Source organism: Sarcophilus harrisii, chromosome 2 (assembly GCF_902635505.1).
Source record: "Sarcophilus harrisii chromosome 2, mSarHar1.11, whole genome shotgun sequence".
Classification (NCBI taxonomy): Eukaryota; Metazoa; Chordata; class Mammalia; order Dasyuromorphia; family Dasyuridae; genus Sarcophilus; species Sarcophilus harrisii.
The window spans coordinates 329,488,490-329,516,308 of NC_045427.1; the positions used below are offsets into that span (position 1 = coordinate 329,488,490).

The window sequence follows — 27,819 nt, forward strand, 5'->3', positions numbered from 1 at the left end:
ACCTCTGAGTCTTCAGGTCCACCCATCTCATTTTACAGATTTAAAAAAAAAAGCCTTGAATTAAACATTTATCCAACCATTACTTCACAGACTGACAATAAAAATATGCCTGCCACTTCACACCAAAGAGATGGATTTGTCTAACTGTGGAATACTTGCTAATGTATTGACTGTTAAAAGGAACTTCTACTGGTGAGGGGGAGAGTCATGGGAAATAAGCTTAAAAAAGAAAAATACATTAATAAAAATATCTAAAGAGCAAATAATTTTTAAAAGCCTTAAGAAAACAACTCAGCAATTATCATAACTGTGTCTACAAAAAAAGAAAGAAAAAAGGTCTAGGAGCTCTTTCTGTTGTGGCAAGGAATGGAAAATAGACAAGGTGCTCACAGAAATACTTTTGTGCTATAAGAAATAATGAAGGGTCCTTTCGGTCTTTTTCTTTAACAACACAACAAATATGGAAATATGTCTGAAGGGATCTCACAGGTTTAACTTATATTGGATGGCTTGTGTTGTGGAGGAAGAAGGGAAGGAAAAAAATTTGGAACACAAAGTTTTACAGAAATGTATGTTAAAAACTCTGCATGTATTTGGGAAAATAACATTTAAAATGAAGGACAAAAAAAAAAAAAACCAATAACAAATAATGAAGGGTATAGTTTCAGCGAAACCTGGGAAGATTTCTGTAAACTGATCCAAAATGAAGTAAGCAAAACCAGGAGAATAATTGTTACAATCAAAACAACATTTCAGATTTCAAACTCTGGAAAACTTAGCAATTCTGATCAATGTAACAACCAATCACAATTCCAAAGAATTCATAACAAAATTGTTAAACCTTCCACATAAGAGATGAACTCAACAGTGCAGACTAAGAGGGGTGTGGGGATATGTATGTGTATAAACATGGGTGATGATGGGGAATTTGTTTTCTCTGTATGTGTATGTAATGAGTTTTTTCTTGCTTTCTCAATGAGAGGGGAGCAATTTGGAACTGAAACTAAAACTGCAATTTTTAAAAAAAGCTCTAGCACTTGACTCCCGTTAATTAACAAAGAGTTACTTTTAACCTTTTGTCTCCAGAGTTGTAGTTACAAAAAAGCAATAAAATAGGGAGAAGCATTGAGTGACTGAGGGTGGTCCTAACTAAAGAAAGTTATTGTACCTCATTTTTAAAAATGCGGGTAATTTCAAAATGGCAAAATAATAGATAATGTGAGAAAGGCTACATTTATTTCCACTCCTTTTTCACTTAGAATCTACTTTTATTGTAGCCCACTAAATTTAATGATGGATCTAAATCTATGGGGGCAATCTGACTACTGGATGCTAAGTACTCAGCAAAGTTAAGATACATAAATAGATCTATAAGGTACAGGAAAGTTGGTCATAGAATTCCTAATTCTTGGTGCTTCTGAGGGCCTTGCTCACATGTTGATCAGCTTGATAGAGTACAGATGAGAGTGCTGAGTGCTAAGGTCCCTGACCTTACAATAAAATAATACCTCATTTCCTTGTTGGTCTACATCTTGTTCTTCCTGCTCCAGACATGAAAATAAAACAAAAAATTACAGTTAGTACAATCACACCCTTGTAGTTCATGCCAAAGATCATGTAACAGCCAAGATAACATACTATTTAATAGGCTGTCACTATTTGACCCTTGTAGACAGGCATGTTTATATTCAGCAATTAATCTTTGTAAAGCAGTAAATTTAAGTATTTCATGGTACAAAAATTTGGAACTGGTATTTAAAATTTATTTTTCAGAGAATATATCATTTAAAGGAAGAAAGTAAAACCAAAGGAGGCACTGCTTTCTGAAATTTTTTTAACATTTTGTTAACATAGCTCTCATTAATCACCAAAGATATAACGAGTAATTCACCAAATGAAAAAAATATGGGTGAGATAGATCTTTAGATCAACAAAAAAAGTCTATCAATGAATTAGTGCCTCCAGGAAAATTTTCTTAAGAAGTGTATTTTCCAAATTGGTACTTTTCTAACAATGTTCCTGAGAGAATTCTTACATTTTAACAAAGTTTTTTTAATAAGAAATTCTATTCCCAAATATTGGATGATCATCAATCATTTATAGACTTTAACTAAACTGATTCCAGACAAGAGAATAAAATAGAATATCAGAATGCAATAATCAAAAAATACTGGTTTCATTACCACCAAAGGTCATTTTTTAAAGAAACAAAAAAGGCTACTGGTACACATCTAGGAAACTACTGAGCTGATAACATGGTAGTTTATGATGTAAATTTAATTTGTCACAAAGAACAATGATTCCTCAAAACTTTTAATTCTGTAAAAAATTTACAATAAATAATGACAACAAAATTATTTGTTCAAAGATATTTTACACAGCCAGAAAATTTTATGTGCAAATTGTAAACTAAATTATTATTTAGTTTAGTTTCTAGTTTAACAAACAGCATACTTATAATGTACCTAGGTCATCTTCAATATAATGATCCTTTTCTACAAAAAGATTAGGAAGTAAGTTTTTTTCTGACTTCTATTTGAGCCAAAGTCAAATGGACCATATTAATTTCAAAAACCACGGTTTTTGTTTTTTTTTTGTTTTTTTTTTTGGGGGGGGGTGGAGCAATTAGGGTTAAGTGACTTGTCTAGGGTCACACAGCTAAATATTAAGTATCTGAAGCTGGAGCTGAACTCATATCCACAGTGCTCTATCCACTGTGCCATCTAGCTGCCCCTCAAAAAAATACATTTTAAAGTCATTAAAATATCTAATAAAAAATCTCAAATATAAAAATCAGATTTTTATAAGATGAAAAACATTCATGTTAGTGCAACTAATGCTGATGAGTTGTGCCTATGAGCAAACAAAGTCTACTTACAAACTTGCCAACTTCTGCTAATGATTCTATTTGTACCTCAAAAGAGGCAAGGGCATATCAGCAGCCATTTCAGGTTCAGTAATATAATGAACTTAATTCTGCAATTCTTTCTGTGCTGTAGAGGTTATACTAGCCACAATTTTGTTGTTTAAACTTGTGATATCACTGGGAATGCCCTTTACCCAGAACAAGTTGTAACCATTCTGAAATTTATAACTATAGAAATTGTCAGGGACATGAATTAATATTCATTAATTGTCTTGCCCAGGGTCACACAACCAGGATATGTCAAAGGCTAGACTTGAACTTGGTAGGTATCATCATTGACTCCTAGGTTGTTTTTATATCCTATATGTTACATTAACTCTTATAAGCAATTAAAACTGGGGTGTGCTATAAACGCTTTCTTTAGCTCTTAAGATAAATTAAAATATTCACTATTTTGTTTACCTTATCATCTGGCTGATCGTCCATGGTAATTTCTTGTAATTCATGAATTACAGCTTCAAGAGGAGTTTCTTTCTTAATTCTGTCACCAATTCTCAGTTCACTTCTGAACTTCTGGGGTTGTTTCTTTGTTGCCTCTTCTTTTGTTTTCCCCGTTTTTCCTTTCTTCCCTTTCTTTCCTTTTTCTTCTTTGCTTGAACCTGCAGACTTTATTTAATCATCACAAAACCTAAGAACTAGAAAGGAACTTAGAGGCTACAAACCTCAATCCAAACCTGACAACAAATTCCTTCTAGAATATTCCCTGCCATTGGTTATTCAGTCTCCACTTAAAGGCTTCCACTTAGAAACAACCAATTAATTATTATTATTATTTTTGCTGAGGCAGTTGAGGTTAAGTGACTTGCTCAGGGTCACACAGCTAGGAAGTGTTAAAAGTATCTGAAGCCATATTTGAATTCAGGTCCTACTGAATTCAGGGCTGGTGCTCTATCCACTGCATCACTTAGCTGTCCCAACAATCAATTAATTTTTGTACATCTTTAACTGTCAAAATTTTTTCTTACATCAAGTCTATACTTAATTCTGCAATTTCCACCTACTGCTCCTAAGTTTTCCTTGTCCAAAAACAAAAAACAAACAAACAAAAAACTTATTTTAGAATTGTATGATTTCATGCACAGTGAAAAAAGAAGAATCAAAATAACAAACATACATAATGATTAAAATAACAATAAAACTGGAAAAAAGAACTGGCAGAAATTGGAGAGGGTAGGTGACTGATATTAAAGATCATGCTAAAAAAATCAGAAGAGAAATAGATAATAGACATAGCTATGAGTAAAGGATGTATTCTTCCAAGAAGAGATAGAGTAGAGACAATTACAAAAGATAAAGGAAGGAAAAGACTATCAAATTTCTGTGATAAAAGTCTGTGATATCTAAGATATATAAACAATTAACAAATACACACGTACAACACCAACAGTTAATGGAGGTCATAGGATATAAATAAACAATTCTCAAAAGACGAATGCAAAAATATTAAGACATATGAAAGAATGCTTCAAATAACTAATAATAAGGAAAATGCAAATTAAAACAATCCTGAGGATGAACCTCATACCCTGCAAATTGGAAAAGGTATCCCCCCAAAATGGCAATTTCAGTGTTAGAGAAGTTGTGGGAAGATAGGCACTGCTGTATTACTGGTAGAACTATAAATTAAGGCAAAAATTTTGGAATTATACAAATAAAATAAGATGTTTATACCTTTTGAATGAAAGACTCCATTTAGGGCTTATATATCCCCACACTCACCCCAAGAAAGCCACTGATTAAAAAAATGTACCCTTATATACCAAAATATTTATAGCAGAACTTTTTGTGATTAAAAAAAAAAACTGGAAATAAAATATATGTTCATCAAATGGAAAATGGCTAAAACAAACTCTGGTACATGAATACAATGAAATATTACTGTGGTATAAAAAATGATGAATGTGATGGATACTGAGCAGCATGGAAAAATTGACTTGAAGTTGTGCAGAGTGAAGAAAGCAGAATCAAGAAAACAATACACATAATAATATCTACAACAACATAAATGCAAAGACGCACACAGACTAAAAACCAAATGTGAATATTCCAAAATTATAAAAAAGGATGCCTCTATAGTTGAGAAGATACTCTTAATCCAATATTTTGAGGACATGGGAGATCTACATTTTGTTGTACATTGCACTGTTCAGACTTTTTCAATGTAGTAATAAGTTAATACTGTACGCCCAGAGAAAGAACTTGGGGAGATGACTAAAAACCATTACAGTGAATTCCCAATCCCTATATTTATGCCCTCCTGCATTTCTGATTTCCTTCACAAGCTAATTGTACAATATTTCAGAGTCTGATTCTTTTTATACAGCAAAATAATGTTTTGGTCATGTATACTTATTGTGTATCTAATTTATATTTTAATGTAACATCTACTGGTCATCCTGCCATCTAGGGGAGGGGATGGGGGGTGTGAAAAATTGGAACAAGAGGTTTGGCAATTGTTAACGCTGTAAAGTTACCCATGCATATAACTTGTAAATAAAAGGCTATTAAAAAAATAAATAAATAAAAATAATAAAAAAAAAATAAGTTAATACTGTGTTTTTTCTTTTTTTCTTTAAAAAAATATCATTTTATGTAGGATGGCTTTTTAGGAAAGAAAAACTATGATAATGTAAAAGAATGCATTAAAAACTCATTTAAAAAATGCTGAGAGACAAAACAAACCTTCCTCAAATAAAACGGACAATATGGGCAATAGCATTTGGAAGATAGTCTCATACAATCAAAGTTAAAGCAAATATTCCTTCTCAGTAAACTAAAAAGTGAAGTTATACATTATCAGTCACAAGTATGCCAAAATTGTTTTACTTACTTTCAAGGAAGCGCTTTTTTTTTTTTTTAAATGAAAACAATGTATTAATGAAAAAAATTAATAAATGAAAGCTAGAAGATAGGACCTGAATAATCAGCCAAAGCAAGCAACAAAACTATAACTTTTGTCCTCAATATGGTTAAACACCTCCTTTCTTGTTGCCTGCAGAATTTGTCATCAATCTCAATTCATTACTTCTAGAACTTTCCCCCCTTCAAATAATAATTTTTTTAAAAAAATCTATTTTTTCTAATTTTCTATTATTTGCTTTTATATCAGTCCTTTCTGAATCTCTTATAACATAACAAAATAGTTTATCAAAACCAACTACTCAGTAATTAGTAATCAGATCTGACAATGTTTGCAACACTGCCTAGAGCTCCCCTTTTCTTTACCAAAGGAAGCGAAGTACATTTCTTCATCTTTTTGAGAACTAAAATTAGTCAATAAAATTACTCATCTTTTAGCTTTCCATTGAAATTCACTTTATTTGCATTACTGTACTTTTTATATACTATTCTCTTAGTTCTGGTTACTCCAATAGTCTTCCAATGGTTCTGAATTCCTAATTCAAATTAATGAACATTTGCAACCAACTATTTGCAATGTACTATGTTAAGGCACCAAAGATACAAAAGTGATTCTGGACCTCAAGGAACTTAGAGGAGAAAATATGTGTACAAAAAATGATTACTTATTAAGATTTTCTTTTAGTGGAAGGGGGCACTAACAATAGAGGGATCAAAAAAGGCAGGGGCACTTAAGTTAAATCTTAACAAAGTTCTGGATTTAACAGACGTTCTGGACTATAATATTCCAAGCACAAAGAATAGCTTGTACAAAGATAATGAGACGGGAGCTGAAATATTATATGTGGATAATGAACAAAGATAGTTTCATTGATGTGTATATATTGATTGCATAAATCTAGAAGAACAAGCTGAAGCCAAATTGTGAAAGACTTTTAATGTTCAACAGCAGATCAATGATATTTGCTGTCAAACCATTCTTTGTTTGGTGAAAAATTCTCCCTGCCAGCCATACTCTTTCCATTCTCTAAATTATGTTATGGACTATGTTTAAGTCATGAATTCATTTGTAGTTTATTGTGATACATAGTTAAGAGTCTGGTTTAAACCTATTTTCTTTCTTTTTTTGTGCTCTCCATGCTTCTTTCATTTGATCATTTTATGTTCTTTTATTTTTAAAGTCATTTCCGTTTATACCCCCCTACTCAACAGAACATTTAAAGAGGCCAAATGAAACCTTGGCATTCCACATCCAAGTTTCTTATATCTCTCTCAAAAGAAGGAAGGTGTTTCTTTATCACTTCCTCAGGACCATACAGGTTCATTACAATACACTAACTACTTTTTTTAAAGTGTTATTTATATTCCTGTAGTTACTGTGTATGTTTGTAAAATTTTGCTTTGTTCATTCATTCTGCATCATTTCATTCAAGTCTTATGTTTCTCTGAATTCCTCCTTTCTGCCATGATTCACAGTGGGCCAATTCTATCATTGACTTCCTTCAGTTTTGCCCAAAATTTCCCTTTTTCAAGAAACTTCACTGGCTCTCAGACAGAGATACAAGGTCTGGATCTATGATGTCACTAGCATAGGAAACTCCCAGGTAAGAAACAATCCTTCCAGTACAGGTTGGCATCTTCTTTATAATATGGAGCTTTAGAAAGCCGCCCAGACTCAATATATTGTACTGAGAGTTTAAAGGACTTGCTGAAGACAAGAAGATCAGGATATCAGAAATGGGACCTGAACCTTGATCCCACTGGCTTCCAAGACAGTTCTCCATACATTCTACCATGTTTTCTCACTATTACTTATTCATTTCCTCAAAGACAAAGTGCAAACTCCTGTTTGGTATCTAAGGTCCTTCACAATCTGGATCCAAGGTACCTTTCCAAATCGATTATACATTAACTTCCTTGTGCTCTCTTTAGTCCAGCCAACTGGTAATATTTCATCTCCAATCTATTTGCCTTTTTACAGGCTTTCTCCCAAGCCCAAAAAGCATGGCTTTACCTCTGATTCTTGCAATGGTAGTTCCTTTAAGAAACCTTTCCTGAATCCCCTGTTAATAGTGTTGCTCCTTAACGTCCCCTTCTAACATCACCATATATAAAAATCCTCTATTTATTTATCTGCAAACATGTTATATTTCCCAAAAAGCATCTTATACATAAGATGCTTGAACACAGGGTCATTTTTGGGGTCTATATCCTTAACAATGCCTGGCATAGGTGTTTTAATAAATTATTTCACTTCTTCAACCTCTCTTATATATGCTTTCTTCTCCCCTTAGTCACTGCCCAGACCACTCTAGTGCAAGCCTTCAACACCTCATCTGAATTATTACAAATATCTGCTGATGGATCTAACTGCCTCAAATTTCTTTCCTCTTATTCAGCTATTAAAATAATTTTCAAAGCAACATTTCCTTCTTCCAGTCACTGTAGAGCTATAGAACCATAAAATCATAATTAGAAAAAACCCCAAAAGAATTAGGTGATCTAACCTATGTCTGAACAAGATTCTTTTTCTTTTCTTTTCTTTTCTTTCTTTCTTTTTTTTTTTTTTTTAAACAATATACACCTTATATATAGTAATCTAGAGCAGAGGTATCAAACAGTCAACCCTCCCCCCAAAAAGTGGAAGAAAACAGAAAATTTCTAAGTAAAATGAAGCCCATGGAGATCTTCAGGTATGGTCTCCATTTCTATTTGAGCTTGACACCACTGATCTAGACTTTGTTCAAGGATCTCCAGAGAAGAGGAATTAAAAGCAATCTGAAGTAGCCCACTCTACTTTGGATAGCTCTATTAGGTTTTTCTTCAAATCAAGCTTTGAGTTGCTTCTTTGGAACTTTTCATTCATTGCTTCTAGTTTTACTATGTGAAGATAAACAAAAGACAATCTATTGACCGTCATATCAATGCCACAGTTGCCATATCAAGCTGTCAATCCATGTTAGATTTGTGGTTTCCCAAGACCTCAATTTATTTTTATAGTCACCCTGATGTTTAGCTACTAATATTTTCCTGCTTTTTATTTGTGAAACTGATGCTTTTTAAATCTAAGTTTAAGACTTATAATTAACCAAATTTTTATTTTAGATTTAGCTCAAACTTCTAGCCAGATTCTGAATCCTATTATTGAAGAGGGGACCCCGAAACTCTGAAAATCCTTAAAGAAGAAAACCTCCTTAACTCTGCCTCCGTGAGGGAACCTGCCGCAAGGACAGTTTCATCTTTGTTATCTGGGTAGGGTCAGTTCAATCCTGAAACTCATTGAATTCAATTCAGATTGTAGCCCTACCTAAAACCCAGCAAAGAGCCAACTTGGGACTCCACCCACAGGCCCTCTTTAGTTAAATCTCGCATTATAAAAAGAGCCAAACCAAAATTCTCTCTTCGCAGAGGTTCCAAACATGCCAGCACCATGGTTGGCATCCCAAGGAGCCTCTGCCCATGCTATAGTCTTTCCAGTGCCATCCTCTCTTTACCCTCATCTATTTCCCTAACCAGACTTTAATCTTACTTCCAATCCCCATAATAAACCTCTTTTATCAATCTAGGTTTTCAGGTCTGTAAATTCCTTTACAGAGAACCTCTACACTGCCAGAAGGGAGTTCCCCAAACTCCCTACCCTTGTGCCAAATCCCAAGGGGGTGCAGGGGAGCCAAACCTCTCCATTTGGCTCCTGAACCCCGAACCTGCCACTAGACCTCATTTAACTCCCTGACCACGAAAAACCCTAATTTCATTTGGTTTCCCCAAATCTAAAACTTATCACATGAATTAATTTTCTTTCCTAGCTTTTCATCTATAAACTTGACAAAGACATTACATAATCCATGTTTTCATACTAGTCGTTAAAAAAAGTTAAATTGAACAGGGGCAAAGATCTCTGGGGCATTACACCCAAGAGCTCAAGACTTCTCGTTTGTACAATAGTGTTGGAGCTGAAATCAGATCTGTTTGAGCAGTCACTTAAAACTTCTACCTCATCTGTACCTCATCAGTTTTTTCATTTGCAAAATGGGGACAGCTATAGCACCTATCAGGAGATAATATTTATAAAGTGCTTGGCATATCTTTAAATGCTATTTAAATACTACCTATCATCATCATCAATTAATTCTTTGAGTCCAAGAATCCAGCTTAGTTGTAGTATCATAAACCATCTTTCTCCCTCTTGTCTGCAAGAAAGACTGTCAACTGTTTTGCTAAAATCTACATAAACAGATTAATTTGTGAGTTCCTTGAGAGCAAGAACTATCTTTTGCCTTTCTTTTATATTCCCAGCAAGTAGCATAGTGCCCAGCACACAGTATTTAATACATGTTTATCAACTGCCTTGATTAGTAATTAGTATAACAAGATGGAATTCATCTGGATTTGGTGACAAACTCATCAAGGGGATTTAGATTAATCCTGATTAACCATTTTTGCTCTGTCCCTTGAAAGGTACAATGATCATTCTTTTTGAGAGAGAAAAGAAAAGCTAAATACAGGCTGCAAATGGCCTTCTTTCCATTTTTGGTCAATATAGTCTCATATATTACTCCTTGCCAAAACCTCAAACAATATATTTTCTTTTACTACCTATTGATGGCCACCCAAATTCTTCCCCCTCTCAAAACACGGTTCTGGATTCCTCACATGAATATTTCTCCTTAGCACATAGTGCTTCACAGCTAAATTCTCTTTGGCTTTCATAACCTCACTGGAATAAGTGTTGTAGTCCTTTGTCTTCTTTTGACAGTTCCTAAGGCTAATTTGTTGCTAATTACCATGACAAATTATTTAATGCCTTATATTTACTTTGAATATGCTTTACCATTCTAAATTGAAATTTCAACCACAAATTCTTTCAAAGGATCAATGAGGTCAAATTTGCCTTTTTTATGATAATCTCTATTCACCTTGTTTATTATCAATATTTTGTGCATTTGCAGATGGATATTTTAAACTGTGGACTCATTGCCAGTTAGCTCTCTTCTTCAACATTCTCTCCTTCAAATTACTATTCTTTCTCCTGAGTTGTATTTTTTAATGGGCTGAAGCTCGAGTTGATGCACTGAGGTCCAAAGCATGTGAGGCTAAATAGTAATTGGACCATACTCTATTAATATATATGCTTGGAGAAAGAATGGCCCCCGCCCACTCTCTGTGCAAGTCCTGATGTGTTGTATAGGAAATGACGATTTTGATGGATGGAAGAAGAGGGGGAGGAAGAGAGATGGAGAGAGATTGCTGGCTGGCTTCCTGTTGCAGCTGCTCACATTGCTATCACGATCCCCCTTCACCTCCAATCCTTCTTCACCTCTACTGAGAATAAAGATTGAAGATTTTCCCTTAACCTTAATTCCTGACTCCGGCTGATTTTAAAATACGTGGTCATCACAGTATTTTTTTCTTTGTGCAATCAAGCCTGTCATAGCTCTAGAGTTTTCTTTTCTATTTAAAAACCTTTTATTTAGTTGTACAAAAGACTCTGAAGTCACTTTCTAGACACATACCCTGGGGAATTAGGCATACTGCTTCTCTTGGGTTATCTCAAAACAGCTAACTCATCAGCAGAGAATTCCTATCAACTCTTTCCTCTCTGCTCATCACTGAAAAAGCTGTTACCTGATGGTACCTATGACTTCATAACACCCTTTTTTGGAGCTACTTTCTCCAAACATGGTTCCATTCCCCCTAGAGAACAATCTCATATGTAGATAGCTGCAAATGTTCAGTGGATCTTTCCAGCTCGTCCACACACACACAAAAACCAAACCATGAGAAATTTAGACAAATGCTCTGATAAAATCACTGTGTATACAATTTGATCTAACAATACTACTTCTAGATCTATATACCCAAAGGATAAAAAAAAAAAACAAACAAAACAGGAAAAAGACCCTTATGTGTAAAGATATTTTTAACAGCTCTTTTGTTTGTAGTATCAAAGAACCATAAATTAAGGAGGTAGGCATCAGTTTGGGGATGGGTTAACAAATTATGGTATATGAATATAATGGAATATTGTGCCATAAAAAATGATTAGAGATAATTTCCTAAAAACCTGGTTAGATTTGTATGAACCAATGCAGAGTGAAGCGATTTTTATATTAACTATAACACAAATTGGAAAGACTTAAAAACTCTACTCAACCCAATGACTAACCATGACTCTAGAAGATTTGATGAGGAAGCATGTTGTCCAATTCCTGATAGAAAGATGATAGACACAAAATGAAGAAGGGACCCTGAAACTCTAAAAATCCTTGAAGGAGAAATTCTCCTTGCACTCTGCGCCTCAGTGAGGGACCCCGCTCGAGAAAAACAAGATAAACAGCTTCATTCTGTTATCTGGATGGGGTTGGTTCAGTCCTGAGCTAAAAGAATTCTAACCCTATTCAAGTAAAGATCTTCTATTTAATTCAACTCCAACCACCAGCTTCATTGGGATGGGAGCAGGCCTCCCTTGTAACCAAAGACATCTTTATAAAAATGGCAATTTCTTTGCAGAGCTTCTAGATATGCCAGCTATGCCATGGTTGCTATGCCAAGGAGGCCTCTGCCCACTGGATAACATTCTTTTCCAGTGTTACCCTTTCTTTATCTCACCTACTTCCCTAATGAGACTTTATGCCTCTCTGTCAGGATTTCTAACCTTACTTCCCAATCCCTATAATAAATCTCTTTTATCAATCTAGCTTTTCGGGTTTGTAAATTCCTTTACAGAGAATCCCTGTACCACCAGAAGGAGGTTCCCCAAAATTCCCAACCCTTGCACGGATCTAGGGATCCCCTTGCAGGGGAGCCAAACCTCTCCATTTGGTTCCCTGAACCCCAAACCTGTCATTAGACCTTATCATTTAACTTCCAGACCATCAGAAACCCTAATCTCATTTTGGTTCCCTAAATCTAGACCTTATCATTTGGTTCCCTATAAAAGGAAACTCTAAAACCTAAACTTCATTATATTTTTGGTTCCCATACCAGGAGCCCTGAAAATTAGACTTCACCTCATCAAAGATACAATATGAGATACATATTTTTAAGAAATGGCCAATTCAGCATTTTGTTTTCCTTGACATGCATTTTTGTTTTAAAGGAGTGGTTTTTTTGTCTCCCAGTGGGGAAGAAGGAGGAAAAAATAAGTGGTTATTAAGAGAAAATTTATACAAATTACTACTGTATTTCTATATCCTATAATTTCCTGACACAGATGAGAACTGACTTCTGTCTTATATACTTTATCTTCTTTTCAACTTTTTTAGTATTTCTGATACTCTGGAGAGTTCATCAAGTCCTTTCATTTTCTCCTTTAGGAGACAGACCAAATGGCATCGATATTGTTAGAAACACAAAGTACACTTTGCAGGTCACAGTAAAATGCCCCTTGCTCTCCATACTTGGGGTAAGACAATCTATACCTTTTGGTTGTCTTTTCAGTAGTTCTTATGGCTAACTATTATGGGAAGCTGCCTATTTGTAAAACTTGAAACTTGAGGTATAAATACAAGGAGCACCAACCTCCACTCATCTTGTGCTGGTCTTCAGGTACTCTACTTCTCTAAGACTTTAAGCTACTGGGCCCCATTTTGGTTAATTTATGACAGAGGCAAACAAGACACAAGGATAGAAGACAAACACATAACATAACAATTATGCCCTTTGAAAAACTTTGCCTTTGCTCTATACAATCTTCCCTCTACCCCCAAGAATGTTAGGATTTTTATCCCCCTCAAACATGTTACTTTGTATCATTTATTGATAAGAAGCAAGCTGAAAATAGTTTCAGGTTTCACTTACTCCAAGGAGCTTCATGATAAGTTCACGATCTTCCTCATCTTGATCTTTATATTTTTCTTTCATTTTTTTAATTTTACTCTGTGGAGTCAAAAGACTGGTATGAGAAATCCAAAAGTTAAAAAAAAAAGTCAATCATTATCTACTCAGGAAGGAATTTTTCCATTCATTCATTCAATAAATATACAAAGTATCTAAACCATGATAATAGATTGATGTGGAAAACAAAACAATGAATATAAAACCATTTTTGTAGACAATATGCAATCTTTACCTTTTTCTTGTCCTAACCTCGATACCAAATTGGACATCTCACACTGGATATCTTACAGACATCTTAAAATCAACATGTCCAAAATAGTATTATGATAATAGTTCTCATTCACAATTGATCATTTTATAATATTGTTGTTACTTTTTATACAGTACATTTCACTTTGTATCAGCCCATCCAAGTCTTTCCAGGTTCTTCTAAGAACACCCTGCTCATCATTTACTTTTTATGCTTTTTCTGAGTCTACTACTTAAAAATCAAACTTTCTATTCAACTTTAATCTTTAATTGGGAATGTCTTAAAGTCCTTTATTTTACTGAATATCCCTTTTTCCTTTAAGGATTACACTTAGTTTTGGTGATTCTTAGTTGTAATCTCATCTTTGTTCTTCCTTTAAAGTGAAGTTGCTAGAACCAGGAGATCATTACACACGGCATGGATGTGGCTCTCTTCAATGAGAGGATTCAAACCAGTTCCATTTGTTCAATGATGAAGAGAACCATCTACACCCAGAGAGAGAACCATGGGAACAGTGTGGAACACATTCTCACTCTCTCTGTTCTTATTTGCTTGCATTTTATTTTTTCTGTTTTTCTTTTCCTTCCTTCTTGATCTGATTTTTCTTCTGTAGCAAGATAACTGTATAAATATGTAAACATATATTGGATTTAACAGGTATTTCAACATATGTAACATGTATTGGACTAACTGCCAGCTAGGAGAGGGGATGAGGGGAAGTTGGGGAAAATTTGAAATAAAAGGTTTTGTAAGGATCAATGATGGGAAAATTACCCATTCATATGCTTTGCAAATAAATAAAGAAAAAAAAAATGAAGCTGCTAAATCTTTTATTATCCCAATTGTAGCTTCATGATACTTTAATTGTTTCTGGCTGCTTGTAACATTTTGCCCTTAACTTGGGAAGTTCTGGAATTTGGCTATAATATTCCTGGGAGTTTTCAGGGTGTGATCTCTTTCAGGAGGTGACTGATCTTTCAATTTCTTTTGCCCTCTGGTTCTAGAATATCAGGGCCATTTTCTTTGAAACTTTCTTTAAAGATGATGTATAGGTTCTTTTTTCCAGATCAGTCTTCTATTTTTTCATTCTTTTTGTTTGTTTCTTGATTTCTCACAGTCATTAGTTTTCTATTTTCTATTTGCTTGATTGTAATTTTTAAGGAATTATTTTCTTCAGTGAGCTTCTGTATCCAATTTTATTTTATTTTTTTTTTACAGAAACCAACATGCAAACATATCCATATATGCTTACATATATATGCACATACATTTACCATATGTAAACATGCCTCTAAAACAATAATGTGACTGATATAATGTACATTTCTCTCTTGATTAAATCTTTATTTGACTTTATCCAAGATTAATGATTACTAGCCCTACTATTTTTTGTTCCTTTTTTTCAAAATCAATCTTATTTATTTACATTGTTTTATAAACCATGTTGGGAGAGAAAAATCAGAACAAAAGGGAAAAACTATGGGATAGAAAAAAAAAACAAAAAACAAGTGAACATAGCATGTGTTGATTTACATTTAATTTCCATAGTTCTTTTTCTAGATGCAGATGGCATTTCTTATCTAAAGTCTATTGGGATTACCTTGAAATCCACTTCTATTTTAAAAGAATTATTATCTTCAGTGCATTTTTTTCCCCATTTTACCAATTCTCTTTAAGGCATTCTTTTCCTCATTGATTTTTTGTACTTCTTTTACCTTTACATTCTTTTACATGGTCTACTCTGTTTTTTAAGGTGTTATTTTCGTCAGTATTTGTGTGTGTGTGTGTCTTCTTTATCAAACTATTGGCTTGTTTTTCATTTTTTTTTTTTGCATCATTTCATTTCTCTTCTCAATTTTTCCTCTACCTTTCTTATTTGATTTTCAAAATTCTTTTGTGAGCTCTTCTATTGAACTGAATTGAGATCAATTCATATTTCTCTTGGAGGCTTTGTATGTATGAGCAATAACTTTGTTAGCTTCTGAGCATGTGTTTTGATATTCCTTGTTACCATAGTGACTTTCTATGGTCAAAATATTTTTCTGTTCATGCTTCCAGTACATTACTTGACTTTTAATATTTTTTTAAAAGTAGGGCTTTGCTTCCAGGGTGAAGAGTATACTGTTCTAAGGTTTAAGGGGTTTTATGCAGCTGTTTTCAGAGATCCTCTTAGAGAATTGCAAGTTTCCCATTTTTTCAAGTTGGTATGATCTTAAAAGAGGTGTATTTATTACTCTCCTGGCCTATGCTCTGGTCTGTGAATGACCACAAGCACTTTTTTCTGCCCTAAAGCTGAGGAGGGTCCCTACTTGACTGTGGGTGCAAGCTCTAGTATGCTAATGCTTCTCTTTGACTTGGAAATACCACCAGAACTGTGACTCAGATTAGAGTACAGGCAAAGCAACAGAGTTTTGCTACATTGTTAGCAATGTAATCTTATTTTGACCAATTTGTTCAACCTCCTTACTATCTGTGGGCTGAAAGCTCCACTATCCTTGTTGATTCAGGGGCTCCCAAGGCCTCCTGCTGATTTTCTGGGGCTGGGGCTATGCTGGTAGGGCCTGAGTTGGATTCTCACCCAGGAGCAACAAATCTTTCCCGCCTGTCTACTAAGTTATTTTGGGTGTCTTTGGGCTGAGAAGTCTGGAAACTGCCACTTTTCCCACTGATTCAGTCACCCCAAGACCTGTTTCTGGTTTACTGGTGCTGAGACTGTGCTGGAGAAACCTGCACTGTGATCCATTATCACCCTGTATGACAAGCCTTTCTTGTCAACTTTCAAAGTTGTCCTATGCTAGAAAATTGTTTCACCCTGTTTCTTAGTGAGTTCTGCCCATCTAGAATTTGTTTAGGTCATTAATTAAAGGTACTTGGAGGAGAGCTCGAGTGGGTCCTGCCTTTACTTCACCATTTAGGTCTATTCCCCTGTACATAGAATCTTGCTGAGGATGCACCTAGATGGGTCAGTGAACAAAATCTTGGGCTTGGAATTGGGAAGACAGTATTCAGATTTGTCCTCAAATACTTTTTGTGTGACACTGGACAAATTATTTGACCTATCCCTCAGTTGCCTCAGCTGTAAAATCAGAATAGTAAGTTACCTGCTTTGTGGGATTGTTGTATGAAATGAGATAATATTTAAATGAGATAATAAATGAGATAATATAAAGTATTTTTCAGTTAATATTATTATTACTAATTGGGACTAACAAAAATGACTGTGTTGAATTAATTAAATAATTGTTAAACTTACTTCATTGTGATGATAGTCAATATTGGTTTTTTAAATTACTAAAAAGTAAAAAATGTTTTTTGTAGTTTGTTAATAAAAATAATAAATAGCATTGTAAGGTTTGCTAAGCAAGTTAACTATCTGTTAACTCATTTGATCCTCATAACAATCTTGTGAAATAAGTGCTACTTTGATCCCTATTTAATACATGAGAAAACTAGAGGCAAAGTCTAAGTGAGTTCCTCAGGATTACACAGTTGTTTGAGACAGAATTCGAACACAAATCTTCTTGATTCCCAAGTTTGACACTCTACTGACTGTACTGACTAAGGAAAAAAGAAGCCTAAAGAAAAAGGCAAGATTTTCACTTGGGGGAATGTTTGTATTTGGTGGTTAAGAGGAGAAAAAGTCAGAAAAGGAGAAAGAAAGATCAGAAGAACAGAACTATGAACTAAAGAATTTTAGAGGTTACCTGTCCAACTTGGCTTATTTTATAAAAAAAATAATTTGGACATTATTAATCAGAAAAAGGCAAATTAAGACAACTCTGAGATACCACTACACACCTGTCAGATTGGCTAGAATGACAGGGAAAGATAACACGGAATGTTGGAGGGGATGTGGGAAAACAGGGACAATGATACATGTTTTGTGAACACATCCAGCCATTCTGGAGAACAATTTGGAACTATGCCCAAAAAGTTATCAAACTGTGCATATCCTTTGATCCAGCAGTGTTTCTACTGGGCTTAAGACAAAGAGATACTAAAGAAAGGAAAGGGACCTGTATGTGCCAAAATGTTTGTGGCAGCCCTTTTTGTAGTGGCTAGAAACTGGAAAATGAATGGATGCCTATCAATTGGAGAATGGTTGAGTAAATTGTGGTATATGAATGTTATGGAATATTATTGTTCTGTTAAGAAATGACCAGCAGGATGAATACAGAGAGGCTTGGAGAGACTTACATGAACTGATGCCGAGTGAAATGAGCAGAACCAGGAGATCATTATATACCTCAATAACAATACTGTATGAGGATGTATTCTGATGGAAGTGGATTTCTTCGACAAAGAGAAGATCTAACTCAGTTTCAATTCATCAAGGATGGACAGAAGCTGCTACACCCAAAGAAAGAACACTAGGAAATGAATGTGAACTGCTTGCATTTTTGTTTTTCCTTCCGGGTTATTTATACCTTCTGAATCCAATTCTCCCTGAGCAACAAGAGTACTGTTCGGTTCTGCACACATATATTGTATCTAAGATATACTGTAACTTCTTTAACATGTATAGGACTGCTTGCCATCTAGGGGAGGGGGTGGAGGGAGAGAGGGGAAAAATCGGAACAGAAGTGAGTGCAAGGGATGTTGTAAAAAATTACCCTGGCTTAGGTTCTGGAAATAAAAAGTTATTAAAAATAATAATAATAATAATTTGGAAGCCTAAAGAAAAGTAATTTGCCCAAGATTACACAGCTAAGTACTATAAGTGAGACCTCAGGCTTCCAATTCAGTGAATTTTCCATTATGCCAAGCAGCCTTCTAGCATAGAATATGGTAGGTCATGGAAGAAAGTTTGAAGAAGAGACTGATCAAGTGTCACATGTTACAAAGAAGTCATGAAATATACAGACTGAGAAAAGGACTCTATATTTTTTTACTTAGGAAGCCATTTGTAGGCTTCAAAAAAACAATTTCACTTGAATAATAGAAGATTTCTGTAAGAAATCAGAGAATAATAAGTAGGGAGTTTAAATTATTCTTTTAAGAAGTTTAGGGCCAAAGACAAATAGGACAGTAAGAACATAAGTTAGTAAACTAGTATATGCTCTGAACAAATTCCTTTAGATTTTTGGTCTTTCATAGAGTGTAGAGTCTGAAATCAGGAAGACTAAGTACAGATCTCTCCTCAGACATTGACTACCTATATAACACCATTAACCTCTGTCTCTGTTTCCTAATCTTTAAAATAAGATAATAATAGCATTTACTTCCCAGGGTTGTGGTGAGAATAAAATGAGATAATAATTGAAAATCACTTAATACAGTGATTGGCACATAGTAAATACAGTAAGTTAGTTATTAGTATTACATTATCATAAGTTAAAGTATACCATAAGTCACCTAAAATTATGCTTAAGAATTTTTAAAAAACCCTCACAAAATTTCCAGGCTAAACTCAACAAAAAGCATTAAGACAGAGAATAGAAAAACCACTTAACTTCTCTGGGCCTTAATTTCCTCAAAAAAATACTTAGACTTGCTCTCTTAGGTCCTTTCCACCTCTTAAATTTAAGTCTATGATTATCTATTAAATAATTTTAATTTCTTTTACATCTTGTTTTTCAGTAAAATGAAAAATTAGAATCCCACAAAACCTTATTTTTTCTACCAACCACATTTTAGTAGTAATTTTAATAACGATTAATCTTGTAACTTCTCAGCCTCTACCTTCTGTCCTCTCTTCATTGGTTGTGGACCCGAAACAGTTTTGCTTGTATTTGGAAAAACTTCAGTCTTCAGTGTATTTTCTTTTCCCTTGTCCTCCAATATATCTAAATCTGTTGAATCATTTGGTTGCTTTTTTTTCTTCATTTCCCTAAAAATGAACAAAAAATTAATTTCTGATCTTTATTAATTCAAATTCTTTGAATCCAAAACAACTTTCTCAGCTCTGCCATAGTCAGTTGGACCTGACTTCAAATCCTGTCTCATATATCTACTATGTGTTAGACTTTGATAAATCATTGAATTTTTTTAGTCTCAGTTTCCCCATATATAAAATGGGGATAATAATAGCAACCACTCCATAGGGTTGTTGTATCACATAAAATAAAAAGTGAAACATGCTTTGTAAAACTTAAAATGCTATATTAATATGGGCATAAGACTGTATTTGGAATAGCAATAATGGCTCAAGTATACTACTAGATGTAAAAGCCTAAATTGCTATACGTGTCAACTATTTCTAATATAATTCAAAAAACATATAAGTTGAATTTTGTGGTACATAACATTTTAAAACAGCTTATATAACTTTCTTACGTCACCAATTTTCCCCTTCTTGCTTAACTGTTCTAATCCAATCTAAAGCTAAACGAAGGTGAAACAATGGCCTAATACAATGAATAATCCAGGCAATCAATGACCTATCATTTGGCCCCACCTACATTTTCAACCTTAACTCACTCCTTAAAACTATCCTAGCTAAGAGTGATCTTTCCTTCCCAGTTAATTCCTATAGTATTTTTATAGATAACAAACTTGGAACTTATTTAAGCTTGCCTAAGTATATTATTTCTTCTAAAGTGTTTCTGTCCTATTTTCCTTAATCAATTTTAATTACAAGGATAAGTACCATATTTCCATCTCGTTTTATTCCCAAAACCTGGCACCATTTTTTCCATTTACTTTGTTCGACTATAGATAATGATTTGCTACAAATATACTGCCCTGACTTTCTAAGCTATTTTTATAAATGCCCTGATATTTCTAGTTCTCTTTCCACTTAAAAGATATTGCCCAACCTGCTAATCTTCTTTACATGATAGAGTTCAGAGAGAGAGAGAGAGAGAGAGAAAGAACTTTTATAGCACTTCCTTAAATCAAAACTTATGGTATCTTCTCTAATTTTTTTTTAAAAAGTCTCTTTTACGTGAGTTTTTCCTGATTAATTCCCTTTATTCTTTAGCCTGACCAATACATTCAGGAACCATCTCTCCCCTTCAATACGCTTTTATATTTTTATACATATATATGTTAGTTGTCCTTAAGGAAAAGGCATTAGACTTCTTTTCTTTAATAAATGCCCTCTTTGGTACAGAACCTGTTTTGTTACCTACAGATAGTTGCTCAACAGAGAAATATGACAATCAATGTTCAAATCCTCCATATTCTGACTCCATCCTTCCTGGCTATCCTTATAGCATATTAATTTCTTTCCCTTGTTCTTCATTTCAGCCAAACTGGAGACCTGTCTACTATCCATTCTTTCACTTTTTCTCCTGGAGAGGCATTTGGCATCTGCTAAAACCCTGCTCCTACTTTTCAAATACAGATGTCATTCCTTCATCAAGACTATTTCCTTCACAACTCTAGCCTTGACAATTATCATAGCTGGGATCTCTTTACTTTCTTTGGTATCAAATTATTTGAGTGTTTCTTTTTCTACTTCATGGAGATCACAGTCTATCTTTGTATCCCCAACATCCAGTGCCTTACACATGGGAGGCATTCAATAAATATTTGCCAGACAGATTTTGCAATTTATTAAGATGAGATCAATAACCATATTAAATCCTAATAATTAATCCTAATAAAGTTCAAGTCTTTAAACAGAAAAACCTTTTACATTTAAACATTAAAATTAAATTAAGTGACTTATTATTCTGAGACTTATAAACAGGTAATTTCAATTTAATAAAGCTGAGCTTTAAAAAAAGACAGCTGATATGTCAACTAAACTATCATTAGTTACAAATCAAGATATTTGATTTTTGAAAATACAAATTGTTTTACCTTCGTTCCTTGGCGGACAAATGCCTCCGGCCATGTAATTTACTGTCATTCTATTAAGCCAAAGAAACAAGCAAAAAAAAACAAAAAACAAAAAACAAAAAAATAAACCCCGATACTAATGACTTTTCAAATATTAAAAACAAAAGCAAAAAATGTTTTATGAATGCCTTTAATTATTTCTAGTGACAAAGAAAATCACTTAAGAAAGCAAAAAATATCTGATTCAATGACCCTACCTGATAATGTATATGTGTTCTGTCCCTCCCCCTCCCCCTCCTCAGCTTCTCTGCCATAAAAGGGCCTATTTTTGATTATCATTTTTTCAAGATCATCACAGGTTTTCCTATTACTCTCAATTATTCATCTTCATCATTATATTTATTAATTAATAACATTCCTTCATTTCAGCCATTTCCCAAAGGATGGGCATCTACTTTCTTTTTAGTTCTTTGCTACCACAAACAGTAATGCTATGACTTTTATAATATAAAATGAGGTTTTACTTTGAATGTTCACTTTGTGGTATAAGCCCACTGGGAGTGATACTGCCAGGTCAGAGAACATAGGCAGTTTAGTAACTTTTCTTCCATGATTCCAAATTGAAATCCAAAACAGTTGGACCACATTTCATCAAAGACCCTCCAATACTGTTTCCATATTTTAAAAAAAACCTTTTAAGTGTTGCTTTATTTTGTATTTTTAAAAAATTATTAATGACTTGGATCATACTTTTATCTGACCATTTATAATATGAAAACCATTTTTGAAAGTTTCATATCATTTATCTATTGCAGAATGGCACTTGATATAAATGTATATTCTGAATGTAAGACTTTTACTAGTAACACTGCTGCAAATATTTTTCTCATTCCACCCCCTTTCCACTATTCGGTCTTTATTGATTTTATCTGTGTTAAAACATTTCCAGTTTTATATAGTAAACATAGCCTATTTTACCTTTTAAAACATCTTTTTTCCTTGTCTGGTTAAGATTTCTCCTCCTAACTACTGTGGTGGAAAAGTACTTGGTCTCACTCTAATATTAATGGTTTGATCTTTTATATTCAGGTTACCTTTCTATTTTGAGCTTTTTGTTACATATGATATAAAATATTTGGTCTAATCCTAATTTCTACAAAATTGCTATCTTAAGAAGTTACTTTCTTCTTTTAAAAGTACACATAATGCTATTTTCTTTAAAAAGCTCAGCAAACAACTTACCACATCAGAAGCATCTTCTCTAGTAACTGTTTTCTGGAAGGATCTATGAAAAGAAGAACAAATTCTATCACTTATTAGTAATGTCTTTTAAAAAATCACCTTAGGCATCAAAACAAAATGCTCTTCACATACCTTTTTTCATTAGTAACACTACAAATAAATCCAATTCTTTGGTAAAATCTATATAATAATGATGACTAGTTCTGATGGACCTGGCCATCCTCAGCAACGAGATCAACCAAATCATTTCCAATGGAGCAGTAATGAACTGAACCAGCTATGCCCAGAGAAAGAACTCTGGGAGATGACTAAAAACCATTACATTGAATTCCCAATCCCTATATTTAAGCTCACCTGCATTTTTGATTTCCTTCACAAGCTAATTGTACAATATTTCAAAGTCTGATTCTTTTTGTACAGCAAAATAACGTTTAAGTCATGTATACTTATTGTGTATCTAATTTATATTTTAATGTATTTAACATCTACTGGTCATCCTGCCATCTAGGGGAGGGGGTGGGGGGGTAAGAGGTGAAAAATTGGAACAAGAGGTTTGGCAATTGTTAATGCTGTAAGGTTACCCATGCATATAGCCTGTAAATAAAAGGCTATTAAATAAAAAAAAACAAATAAATAAAATAAAATAAAATCTATATAACATTGTTCTTTTAAATTTTCTATATATTAAGCACTTCACTTGGACAAGCTGTATTTTAAGCTTTCTTCAAGGCCATCAGCTTTATACAATCAATTTAGGAAATGATAGCCTTGTTGTTTCTAATTTGAGTTAGATTGGTTGAAATCAGATTTCATAAAGCATATTCATATATACTGATTTTTTTTATTTCTACATTTCTTAAAAACAAGGGAATTATCCCTTAAAATGGTATAATTATTATGGATATTAATGTGGAATTATTAAGTTGTCTCCACCCTTTGAGATTCCTTTCTTAGATTTATGTTATTGCTAAAAAGAAAGTTGCCAAATATACAAAAATATTAATGTAGATATCCATGAATATAATGGAATATTATTGTCATATGAGATTACATAATGTGATGAATACAGAAAAATAAGGAAAGATTTACATGAACTGATGTAGAGTAAAGTAAGCAGGACTAAGAATGCAATACACCCAATGACTATGATAATATAAATGGAAAGAATCACACACCAAAAAAATCAAAAATGAATGTAACAAAATTATAAAGCTCAAGCATGATTTGAATGAAGACATACAAGAAGACAGAACAAATCCACTCCTTAATAAAGATGAGAGGTCCCCAGGTGTTACATATAGCACTTTTCCTGATATTTTCAATGTACTAATCAATTTTGTTCATTTTTTTCCCTCTTGTTATAATTATGTTTTTTGGGGAAAGTGAAGGAAGATTATCGGGGATCATTATGATGATGTAAGAGGCAAAATACATCAATTAAAACTCTTTAAAAAATCAAACAAGGAGTTATCATCTAGTTTCTGAAATAAATATATTAGGGAAGAGGGAGGGCTCAACCTTTTTGTTACTTTCCTATATTATCACTATCCCTTCATAAAATTTCACATTATGTACTTTTGAATCACCTTTGGGACTGAAGGTGAGATAGATCAATTGTAGTATCTGGATAATTTAATGACATTTCAGATTCATCCTTCCTTTTACTTGCTATTTCCTGATCTGATTTCATTCTTTGAGATTTTCTATCGTCATTGGTGTTATCATGATCATGATCATCATCGTCGTCGTCATCGTCCTCCTCCTCCTCCTCATCATCATCAGCATCAGCATCAGCATCATCCGCAGCATCATCATCTGAGCTCTCTTCTTGTGCTGATCCTTCTTTTGGCCTGTTTTTGTCATTTTGAATGCTAATGACCTCTTCATCAATTTGATTTACTACTTCCCTTTCTTCTACAGTTTCAGAAGTTTCTTCTTGATCCTCTCCACTGCTGCTATCACCATTATCTGCATCAGAATTAGGAAAATTAAAGTTAGAGTTTCACAACAAAGTAGAATGGACAAAGAAGTCAGTCTACCAGGACAAATTTTCTTTTCTTTTAGTTTTATTGATGACTTCTGCTTTCATAAAAGTTATTTCCCTTTAACTCACTACCACTAATTGAGACTTCCCTTAAAGTAAAGAAGATCATTTAAGAAAAACCATAAAACATAATGACCATATCTGTTGGTAAATACCACACTCCATATCTGTGGTCCACCATCTTTCTCCTAAAAGAGAGAAGTAGATTTCAACATCAATTCTCTGGGAAAGAAATTGGTCATTATAATTAAATAATAGTTTGACTTCTGGCAATTTTGAGGAGCAGAAAGCTATTAAAAAAATGCCTTTCTCATGCAAAATAAGACAACTGAGGTACTACCTCACACCTCTCAAACTGGCTAAAATAACAGGAAAAGATAATGATGAATGTCAGAGGGAATGTAGGAAAACTGGGACACAAATACATTGTTGGTAGAGCTGTGAAATGATTCAACCATTCTGGAGAGTAACTGGGAACTATGCCCAAAGGACTATCAAACTGCTCATACCCTTTTATCCAACAATGTCTCTACTGGGTCTATATCCCAAAGAGATCATAAAAAAGGCAAAAGAATCTACATACGCAAAAATATTTACAGCAGCAAGGAACTGGAAAACAAGTGGATGCCCATCTGTTAGAGAATGGCATATGAATGTTATGGAATCTAAGAAATGGAATGTTTTGTAAGAAATTATGAGATAAGCCTGGAAAGACATATATAAACTTATGTTAAGTGAGCAGAACCAAGAGAACATTGCACATAACCACAAAATTATATGATGGATCACCTTATTGATTTAAGGCAATTTCAATAAACCTGTAATGGAAAATGCCATCCAAATCCAAAGAGAGAACTATAAAGACTGAATTTGGATCAAAGCATAGTTTTTCCACTTTTTTTTTTATTATTGTCTGTTTCTTTGTTGTTGTTTTTTCCCTTTCTCATGTTTCTTCTCCCTTTGATCTGATTTTTTTTTTCCAAATATGAAAATATGTTTAGAAGAATTGCACATGTTTAACCTACACTGGATTGCTTGCTGTCTTGGGAAGAAAAATTTGAAACACAAGGTTTTGCAAAGGTGAATACTGAAAAACTATTAAAGTTTTTCAAAACTTCTTTTTTTTTCTGAGGGCAGATAACTCAGGCTACCGTCAAAGGCTCAGTGGTCATGACTGTGGGCAGTCTCATTCAGTTTCTAGTAAATGACTCATAACTTCTATTTATGGAGTATTTTCATAAAATAAGAACCAAATAAATAAGAGAAAGTATAAGTTTGATTTTGTAATTTATACATTGATGAATCAAATAAAGTAATGGGAAATTACTATTCAGGATTAGAAAATAACTAAAAAATTCTCTTTAGAAATCCAAGGATGGGGTAGTTAGATGGCACAATGGATAGAACACTGGCCCTCATCAGGACCACCTAAATTCAAATCTGTCCTCAGACACTTAACATTTCCTAGTTGTGTGACTCTGGGAAAGTCACTTAACCCCAATTGCCTCTCACATACACAAAAATCCAAGGAATAATCTAGCAGAGAATAAAAGAGAAGATAAGAGGGAGGAATCATAAGAATAGGGCCTGTGAAACCATATGAATGGAAATATTCAACTAAAGTTGTAAGGGTTCAGAGAGGAAGTTCATACAGTGCAATAAGTACAAAGGCTTTGAAGCCTGAAATCCCTGAATGTGATTTTCTGTGACCAGTATGGACTGTCTCGTGAGCAGAAGCTATGGTCACATTGAGATTGCATCATCAATGGGAGGTGTCTCCTTCCCTAATCGGCTGTGTGTGTGTGTGTGAGACCTCACAGACCCTATATAAGCAATGGGGAATAGGAAGTAGGTGGAGTTCAGTAGGAGTGAGGAGGTGGTCATCTAGGGCAGGATGTGAACACATAGAATAAAGATCTTGAGTTTGCATGCAGCTGTCCTCCGGTGCTCTGCTGGACGTTAGAACCACCTCTTAGTGAGGCGGTGGCCAGAGATCTCTGAAAACCTCAGAGTGAGGTAAGATTGGTAGAGAACCACTGTGTGAGACAGTGGCCAGAGATTTTCTGAAGGCCTGGAATTAGGCATGACTGGTAAAGGTAACCTCTGAGTGGGAGTTTATATAACGCCCTCTGCCAATACACATCAGCAAAGTAAAGAGGTACTTAGGGAATTGAAAGCTAAAATGACTAGCCCAAGACCACAAAGTCACTGAGGTTGAACTTGAACCTTGAAGTTGGCTCTGAACCTGGGTTTCTATCCTCTACACCACAGTTTCTCACATGTTTTGTACATTTCCCATATATAACTTATCTAAAGGAATTATGCTAATGTGTTTTAACTAATACAATACCATTTAACTTGGCGTTAATAAATTAAGCAAAAATCTCAAATGACAAGTTCTAAGGATATGCAATTCCTCAACAAAGAAACTCAAGAATGTGCTATCTCTCACATTCATCTTTGTATGACTTTGTACAAAAGTCTTATAAGAGTAGTTGGTAGCCCATAGAGGTAAAGGGATTTCCCAAAGTAACAAAACAAGGAATTGTCAGAAACCCAGCCCTCCAACCACTTTACAACATGTACTCTACAATGACAAACTATACTTACTATAAAGTCATCTGTGCAAAATTAAATACTAATTCTACATATTATTAAATTATCTTTGTGATAGTTAATTTCACACTTGCTAAATTATTTTTTACTATTTTAGTAGATAATTAAATCTATTATAAATATTAGATTTATGTAATGGGCTGAAGCTTGAGTTGATGCACTGAGGTCCCAAGCATGTGAGGCTAAACAGTAATTGGATCATACTCTATTAATATATATGCTTGGAGAAAGAATGGCCCCCGCCCACTCTTTGTGCAAGTCCTGATGTGTTATATAGGAAATGATTTTGGTGGGTGGAGGCAGAAGGGAGGAGAG

General features: G+C 34.0%; 1 protein-coding gene across 3 annotated transcripts in view; it reads right to left on the reverse strand.

Moving 5' to 3' along the window:
- The window catches only part of NEMF (nuclear export mediator factor), a 74,789-nt gene that overhangs the window by 1,823 nt on the left and 45,147 nt on the right, over nucleotides 1-27,819 (reverse strand). For 2 of the 3 annotated variants that reach the window (XM_031952817.1, XM_031952816.1), the window contains exons 23-29: nucleotides 24,431-24,812; nucleotides 22,845-22,887; nucleotides 21,624-21,673; nucleotides 19,557-19,704; nucleotides 13,586-13,663; nucleotides 3,329-3,532; nucleotides 1,509-1,544 (exon numbers count right to left, since the gene is read on the reverse strand). In XM_031952817.1, the coding sequence (XP_031808677.1) occupies nucleotides 1,509-1,544; nucleotides 3,329-3,532; nucleotides 13,586-13,663; nucleotides 19,557-19,704; nucleotides 21,624-21,673; nucleotides 22,845-22,887; nucleotides 24,431-24,812 (941 nt within the window). The remainder of the gene's footprint in view (nucleotides 1-1,508; nucleotides 1,545-3,328; nucleotides 3,533-13,585; nucleotides 13,664-19,556; nucleotides 19,705-21,623; nucleotides 21,674-22,844; nucleotides 22,888-24,430; nucleotides 24,813-27,819) is intronic. The other variant, XM_031952818.1, reaches the window with a different exon arrangement.